At 44.2% G+C, this 9,189-nt stretch overlaps 1 protein-coding gene across 1 annotated transcript in view; it reads right to left on the bottom strand.

The window, feature by feature from the left end:
* The window catches only part of LOC116394745 (inactive phospholipase C-like protein 2), a 64,319-nt gene that overhangs the window by 13,801 nt on the left and 41,329 nt on the right, over positions 1-9,189 (bottom strand). The window contains exons 3-4 of the mRNA XM_031868035.1: positions 6,541-6,744; positions 2,719-2,794 (exon numbers count right to left, since the gene is read on the bottom strand). Coding sequence (XP_031723895.1) covers positions 2,719-2,794; positions 6,541-6,744 — 280 coding nt within the window. The remainder of the gene's footprint in view (positions 1-2,718; positions 2,795-6,540; positions 6,745-9,189) is intronic.

Genomic DNA, 9,189 nt, shown 5'->3' with positions numbered 1-9,189 from the left:
CTCTCTCTCTCTCTCTCTCTCTCTCTCTAAAATGCTTATAATGAACTGAGACACATGCTAAACAAGACAAAGATGACAGAAAGAGGGAGAACGCCCATTGAGGCAGAATGTGTTTTTGCTCGGAGACAGGTGAGTCTGTACAGCATTTCATTAGATCCACTGATTAGATTGAAGTAGCTCAACCCTCTCAATTCACATATTCGACACCATGAAGGTCATGTTTAAGCACATTTTAAATTATCTTCACACTGAAGAGTACACACATCTCTAGGCTAGCATTACTGTGATAATATGGCTGTAATGATGCATTTCCTTTCCCATTTGCACTAAACCGTACAGTCAGAACTAGACTTCAAACTCGATGGACCATTATGAAAGAATTCTGCATATTTGCGACCAAAAGCAAGCATCAGATGCACAGACGACAGGGACCCGATGAGACAGGAAGCAGATGGAGGGGACAAAGAGCATGCTGAGAGGAGGAGCGGGACAGAAGTGACCGAATTAATATCGGAAAGTAATTACTTTATTAACGGGGGGGGGGGGGGAGATTATTCAAGCAGATCTAAAAATGTTGACTTTCGGAGGCAGTGTCAAGCATCATAATTTCCCAATCAAGCATTTTTTCCTGTCTTGAAATCCTCCTAATTGATATTCAGTTCATTGCAAACACACATACACATTTATATTTGCTTCTGTGGTTATGAATGTACAGTATGTTCTATCAGCTCTGTGTTCTGAACAAACTTACTTTACATTCCCTCAGGTCAACAAGGTTTACATTTCATTAAAAGTTTAGAATTGTTATTTCTCAATTTTGATTTTTTTTTTTTTTTTTTTTAACACATAAGAAGCTCAGTAATTGGATTCTGGAAAACAGTGCTGGGGCATCTGTTCCTCTGGCAGCCGGTTGGAAAACCACAGTATGTCAGAGAAAGAGCTGCTATTCGTACACTGCATTCATCTTTCAGCCTCACGCGTCAAAACGACAACTACGGCGAAGCATGAATGAACAGGACAAGGCAGTTATCTACATTTATGATTGCCGGCGGTTCGGATTGAGGCATGTGTGTTTGCGCTGGGGGCAGGGGAGAGTGGGCGATAGGGACAGTGCTATGTTTGGCATGCAGCTGAGGCCCCTCAGGGCCGTCACTCCCACCCTCTGCCTCATTGTATCGTTCTTGCATAATGCTGCACTTACAATAACAAAAAACCCTTGTAACTCCAAATTTAGTAATTTCCATGTTTTCACTTCAATTAGATTGTTAGGATTACACGCTCTTTGAGAAAATGCTTCAACCGCTGGGCTTTTGAGGACCTTTTTCGAAAATGAATTACTTTAAACAAGCATGCTTGCCGAGGCACAAAACAAGGTTGATTTTCTTACTGTAGCTCCGGAAAATGTGTCATTTTTTTCACCCGACTGCAGCAGTAAAGCTGAGCGTCAGCCTCCTGTATCCAGCTACTGACGACTTGCTGTGAGTGTGGCTGTGGTTGTGTGGGGGGGGTTTTAAGATCTGCTTAACTCTGCAGTCATCGCCTTTGAAGATGCTTCCAGCTCTGGGCTGGGGAAGCTCAGAGCCAGGGGGACAACTCTGAGATGGAAGCGTTCAACCTACATCCCTGGGTAATTGCGCAACACCAATATCAGCTTGGCATGTTGTGGTGGGGGGCCGAGTGAAGCATATGTCTGCCTCTGTGTGACACCAGGGAGTTATGCTGGGCATAGCGGGCTTAAATTGGCTTATCGGCCTCAGGATATTGGGTTGGCATGAGCCAGTGAGTGAGCATTCCCTTTCTACTTTGTGTTCATCATACACAACAACAGACAACAGACAACAAATGGCTTTCCATGTCGACACCAGCCATTACAAACTAGCCTGAATCTGTAGGTTTCATTAGTCTCAATTTTGTCTTTGGTTGCCTGCTGAAGGAATAAGGAGGTATAAACATGCAGAATGAAGACGTCAGTATTCAAACTATGCGCTCCCATTTGAGCAGCTCTTCAGCAGAGGCACTGCTGCGTAGCAGAGAAGCAACGCAAATGAGTAACAATTAGTGCTGAATGAAAAAGAGGCTGGAGAAGACAAGCCACAGGATTTTCTTGATTCGAAGCAGATTCTCTCCTAACGATCTTATTAGGCTGAATTTTGTCCTCACCCCTAATAAGGCCGGACCTCTTACATCGAGCACCCTTTTCAAAAACGCTTAAACGGACGAAACGCTTCAATTCCATCCTATCTTCTCTAGTTTTGCAATCCCTCCAACCTGACATCACTAACACTCTCCTACTCTCGACTGATGTTTACGCGCTCTGTCCTCTTTTCTCCTGTAGCCTTTTGTTTGTGTGGCTGGCTGATTGTTTTCACCTGCCCACTGACATGATAACTACTCGGTGCTGACTCACCGATGATGGCCTGTTCTATCGACAGCAGCCACTGCTGTTGGTGTTGATGGAGATGCTGCTGCAGCAGCCGGATACTGTGTTTGTGTCGTATTTTTCTTATTAAAATTAAAGAAACATGCAAGTAACTTGTGTCTAATACAGTCATTTTCCTCGCAGTAGCATGCGTATCCTGCTTTGTTTCATTTTGAGATATATATATATATATATATATCAGCTTGGATAACACATCCGGTTGTGCTCAACATGCTCTGCTGTGTAGAAGGTGTAGAGGATGGACTGGAATGTTAAACTCATCCCATAAGGCAGCGTACCTGCCCGTTGTGCTTGTGTGAGCTTGGAGTAGACGACGTCGGCCGACTCGATCAGTGTTCTGCTGGTTTGGATCATCTAGAAGACAAAAGAAGGCGTGCGCTTAATTTGCATCACATCTCAGCATCATACCCAGACAGACACTGGGGACCGTCAACGTAAAGTATAAGAAGGTTTGTGTTCAGAGAAGAGGGAAACACTTCATATAAATTGCTGAGAGGTGTTACCTTGTCCAATTGTTAGGCTATAACCTAACAGATTTGATCCCCTCAACAGCAAGTATTTGGGCTAAACACTTAACTTCTATGTTAGCAGGCACACTAACGCACCATTTTTAACCCAATCAGAGGAGCGTAGCTGTCATGTAACCTGTGTCATGTGCTCAGAGTTCCAGTACAAAAGTAAGCTAGATACAATTCACGTGAAAAGCTAAGCTATAAGCAGTCTGTTTAGTATTGCAGCCTTATAACTCCAGTGTTTAACTGTAAATATAGGCTTTCAAAAAGCAAGAGGGCTTAAAGATTTGCTTTCCAAACAAGCTTCTTCTGTGGCCTCTCAGCTAATACAGCGGATTATATAAACTGTACCCACACTCTCAAACCACCTCTGTCGTGGGGTGACTTATTATTCATTAGAGATGCAACAATTAGTCGATTAAATGGTAAGTCCATCAAAAGAAAAGTACATTTAGAGCTACTCAGACTCAAATTCCTTATGCAATATGTGTCAACATACTTGGCATAAACGGTTGGTTCTGTCTCTGAACATCTGCATTGAAATCACACATGTATTTGTTCCACACTGGTATCAAGAGTGGCAGAGGTGAAACTGCCTTATTATCACCTCTACTTTTGCATCTGACCAACGCTAGTTTGAGCCATAAACATCATCCCACGGGCTGAGGAGGAGCAGCTGGACCAGCCCTGCAGCACGGAGGAGGAAGCTAATGAATTTTCACACTCCTTGTCAGCAGGGAGACAGGAAGTGGACTCTCATACTGTGTGTGCATGTGCATGTGCATGCCTCTCCTTGTTTTGCTATCTTTATGAGAACTGGTATGAGTGCAAACTGTTTCGTAAAACAATGACCTCATTTTGGACAGTCCCTTCATTTAAGGGGACGGTTTAAGATAAGAAACGAAAGGAAAAATGTGATGCCTAATATATGAAGTATTTGATGACTCTACATTTCCAATAATATCTTCACCAACCCCCAAAAGTCCGTGAGCAGTGTGAGTTGTATGCGTAGGTGAGAATTGTATCGATAGTGAAAGTAAGTCTGAGAGCAAATCTTTCCAACAGCGGCAAGAAAGAGTCCTGAATGCAACATGACTTGAAGCCGCACTGCATTCTGGTCTTGAAAGTGGCACCTCGGCCTCTATTGTTGTAGATTTCTCTCTTCGTTGAGAGCTCTGAGTGAGACAACTTTTATTCACAAAGGGCATCCTATCTGACATTTTTGCACTCAATTCTTGGGTTATGTCCAAAAACAATTTTTGTGAAGTCACTGTGACTTTTGACCACCAAATTCTTCAGTTTTCAGTTCAACCTTGAGTCCAAATAGTTTGTGTGAAGGAGAACTCATAAACATAACTCCTCTGTCCACGGCTGTCGCTGGCGCAGAGGCATACAAATAATAAAAAAACACCATCAGTATGAACACAGAATTAATGGTAGTACACAATGCCTTCGTTGTGTTCAAGCATCTTGGGTCAATTTCTTCTTAATGGTGAGTGCAGTCAATGAAGGAGGACGTACAAATAAACGTACAGCTATGAGCTGGAGACAGAGTTCCAGTGTGCTTTGTCCAGCTGAGGGTTACAACGCTGACTGGCAGCGGCCCTCATGAGTGTGACTGAGGACACGGACCGTACACTGATATCCTACAGTTAATGGCCGGGTTTTGGCAGCCATGAAGTCACATGCGTTTACACACTCTCTCACACACACACACACACACACACACACACACACACACACATACAGAAAACACATTGGATCCTCTGTTCTTGAGCAGGGAGTGTGGCAACAGGCCGCCCTCTGGGAAGCAAACACAAACTCTCAGCTGACCAGACCAAGCATCAGGACAAGACCACAGGTTAATGTACGTACAACATGTTATTAGGTCCTCAGGCTATAATCACCTTTGAAAACTGCTAACCACTGGTGCTCTCTTGGGAATAACGGTTCCAAAAAGGTTCTTTCTGAAGGGCTGAGGGTCTTCCCAGAACCATTTACTTCTGCAAAACTTTGCTGTGAATGCGACGCATGAATAAAATTGCAAAAATTGCAACATTGTGTGAGTCTGTTATTTCTTACATTATAATTTCTGTATTTTAAATCACTTCTCTATGATAGCAAGCTAGACAGCTTTTTCAACTCACCTGATATTCGTGATTTGTGATTATCCCGATAATAGAAACTCACCCGATCAACGTATTCGAAGTGTTTTTCCTATCGTCCCATCGCTGCTCAAGAGGAACCTTTAGTGGGTTCTAGATGAAACCCTTGGAACATAAAAGAGTTCTCAGTAGAACCCCCCAGTTGGGTTTTTGCTAGCATCCTTAGAAGGTGGGGAGGACCTGGATAGATTCTCCAAAGAGGGTTCTGGGTGGAAGGATTCTCTGTACGACCTCTCATATAGGATTCTGGGTGGTTCACAGATGGCTCTAGGTATAACCCTTTATGTTGGGTTCTAGGTAGGACACTCTGAAAGGGTTCCAGGTGGAACCTTTATAAAAGGTCCTATTAGGAACCAAAAAGGTTTATTCTATGGGGACAAGCAAAAGAACCATATATGGTTCAGAGAAAGGGAGATGACATTTTTGGGTCATGACAAAAAATGTTTGATGTTAAAAGCCTGCGAATGAAAGTTCTCTGAACTCTGAAATATGGAGTCTGGGTCTGCTTTACTGCCTGTCCCCTAAAAAGTTTTTTTTTGTGGACTGGAGCGTGAGAGTTGCTCTGACAGTCTCAAACCTCCTGCCTGGTGCGAGGCCTCATAAAAGTCCAAGCAGATTCTATTTTGGAGCCGCTCGCTGCGTCGTTCCTGATGTCAGTGCACTCCTGTAGGTGTCAGCAGCAGGAGCGCAGACGACCTGAGCAGCCGTGGACGCAACAACCGTGTTCCTCGCTCATGACCCACTTCACCAGCTCCCCACCAAAGCCTCGCAGGAGGGAAGAGGAAGCAGCGGGTGATAACTAATTACAGACAGAGTCCTTCAACCCACCCCACCCCCATCCACCCACCCCCCCGGGCCGTGCCAATGTCAAGTGATGGAAAGTGCAGTGTTCTGAGGAGGCGGGATGGTGAGGGACACGTGAAATTATACAATGAGTATCTGCAGCTTGACAATCTCATCGTTTTAGCCATGTTCAGAGGCCTTGTAAAACACATCCAGCTGTGTGTCGATGCTTGAATCAAATGATGTGCAAACTAGCATTAAGGGAGGAAGCAAACCACCACTCCTCTCTGTTTATTGTTCCGTTTTACTTTTGTAAGTGCAGCACCCATGAAGATCTGCACAGAGCAGTTATGTTATCATACTTAAATGCCTGAGTGCTTTGACAATTTATCTTTCCCTGAAGTACATATTCAAAGAGAGGTTACGCACTGTAATAAGATTGTTATTGTCTCACATGAACACTGTATAAATATAAATATGCGCCTGTACTGAATTTGTAGTTTAATTTCTGACAACTGTTTGTTCAAAAGATTGCTCTAATGTGTAATGCCGTACTCAGTCGTTCACAACAGCAGTGTGAGCATTTCTGTTTGCCCGACAGCGTCGCGTGCGCTCGTTCGCGTGTGTGCAGGGTTCTTACCATGTCATAGGCGTTGAACACTTTGCGCAGCAGCTCAGGCACAGGACCCTGAGCCTCCATGGTGGGGTAGGTCTCGCTCAGGTCCACGGTTACCCTCAGTGACCGCTCGCTGTTCATCAGCCAGGTGGACACAGTCAGGATACACTGCTTCATGTTGGCCGCCGGGGTCAGGCCGCAGAGCTCCTTGAAGGACACCATGGCATTCTGGGAGAGAAAACAACCGCAATGAAGGATTTGGGTGTGAACACATAAAAAGGCATAGCTGAAAATAATCGACTGTATGCTGCATTTGTTACAATTTTGTTTTTATTTATTAAATGTTTCTAAAACACTCTGGGAAGAAGCATTAATCACCAGCATAATTAAATAAATACATCCTTGTGCTCTGAAGCTCTTAGCTGTCCCTACAGCACCAAAGTAACTAAAGCAACTAAGACAAATTAATGTACAGTTACGTGCTTGGCAAATGAGGTGATTGTAGTCCTGATTAAATGGCAAATATTGGAGCCACTTTATGCATACGACCTCGAGTGAGGAGATTTAATGAGCGGAATTGTGACACTCCCCTCAGGCCAGAAGCGAGATAAGATAACAGAGTGTTTGTCTTGGTGTCAGTAAAACTATCACGTTTCCATAACGTCAGTCTGCTCAGTCAACAGCCCAGAGGCTCGGGGGCCAAACGTCTGACCAGCCTGAAGGATATGTACATTCAGTCACTCGTCACTCTCTTTCTAAATTCCTCCTCCTCTTTGTTCGCCCTTTTCTTCACGTTTATCTTTCTTCTCATGCTGCAAATATCTAACGTAAAACTAGCAAAATTAAGTAATTACCAAAGCATTCTTCTCCTTACGATCGTGTTTCTACGTGGACCATCGACCATTTTAGCTCTCTGCTGCTATAGATAAATAAAGAAAGCCATTTAAACATGTCCTGTTTATTTAATCTAGTACTGTTAGCAAATCATTGTTTTCCATCAGGGGCAGATGTAACTCAGTTAGCGCAGTTCTGCCATCAATCACAAAGTTAGTGCTCCTCCTCTCCACATGTGTGGAGACACTGAACCCAACATTGCTCCAATTGTATGGGACGCGTCGACCAAATAAATGTAATGTGTCACAAAACAAAGTGACAAAATATGCCGATATCACTTGTCAAACCTTTCCGATAACTTCGGTTCGTACACCTTCAGTGATCTCCAAACAAAAACCTAAGTTGGCATGTTCTGAGATTTAGAACCAATACAAAAAACAGAACGTGGTTCTTGATTTACCGCCTAGTAAGGTTTCTGCACAGCCATCCTCTGATGCCTTATATCAACCTGAAATTGGTGAACAGTGTCGTTTTTTCTCTCCAATTTGATCCTTTGTTCAAACTCTCGCAATAGAATCGATGCAGTTTTTGAGCAGCCAGCCTGTTTTCTAGTCCACCGAAACCAGAGTTTCTGCACGTCCGGGTTCAAAGGCGTTGCAGCCCCAGCAACCAGGCAACTGCCTCTCACAGCATATCATTATTCTGTCAGCATGGGAATTTAAGCAACCAAACCAGGACCACTGTTTTTCACACGGCACCCCATTCGTTAACTTGGTTTTAACGCAGCCAAAAAAGGAGAGTTTGACAAAGCGAGGCGGGAGAAGAGAACGGGACAGAGAAAGAGAAGGAGTTCAAATGAGCAGTCTCAAAGGACCGCAAAGTGTTGAAAACTGAAGATCTTGTTATTTTATGTGACTTTTTATGCTTCCGTCTTGGCCAATACTTTTGAAAGAGATTCTGAATCTCGATGGGGAATATTCCTGATAAAATAAAGATAAATAAATAAAACCATAAATCATTCAAAACACAAGGCAGGTAAGAGAGCGTGAGAGAGAATAAGAGTGCCAGTGTTGTTACTTGGGAATCTGTCGACACACTCGGCACTCTGCCGTGTGGGAACCAGCTGTCTCCCTGGGCTAGACCTCAAGGAAAAATCCCCCCCCCCCAACCACCCCCTATCCCAGAGGATGTGCTGTCACTGCGGGGCCCGGCCTTTCTGTAGACGGAGAGGGTGGCCAGGGGACGCAGTCGAAATCTGCATGCTGTGCCTCAGCCACAGTTAACACCTCTTGGGCCATTGAGCACAGCCAGGGGAAGAAACACAACGGTGGAAGCGGGACTGGGGCGCTAGATTAAACCTGGTGTGTGAGAGCTAGAAGCATGTGTGTGACTGCATGTGTTTATGTCTCAGTGTGGTCTGAGTCACAGCTATTAGCATTCATTATGCTTTGTATTATGCCATGCATGTGTGCATGGGACCACATGCGTGAATGTTTTTTTCAGTAATTGTTGTGCAATAAAAGCTAAACTGTTTCCTCACCATGGTGCAAAAAACCACCAAAAAAAACACCAATGAGAGGCTGGGTTTTTAATTACTCCCTTCCCCCACTTTACTCCCCTTCTAACATTCCCCAAACGAGAGCTCTGTGTCCGGTTACAACACTGCCTATGTTTCTGTTTGTACCCCCCCGCCCCCCTCTCTCTCTTTCTTTCTGCTTCAATCTGTGTATATCTCCGCTTCTCTCTGGTCCACAGAATTGAGTGGTGGTCATTGTGCCTATGATTGCACACGCACACACACACACACACACACACACACACACACACACACACACACAC

This window comes from Anarrhichthys ocellatus, unplaced genomic scaffold, assembly GCF_004355925.1.
Source record: "Anarrhichthys ocellatus isolate YVR2014 unplaced genomic scaffold, GSC_Weel_1.0 scaffold40, whole genome shotgun sequence".
In the NCBI taxonomy this organism is placed as follows: domain Eukaryota; kingdom Metazoa; phylum Chordata; class Actinopteri; order Perciformes; family Anarhichadidae; genus Anarrhichthys; species Anarrhichthys ocellatus.
Note: the sequence above shows the minus strand (reverse complement) of the source record. Positions and strands in the feature narration are given on the sequence as shown.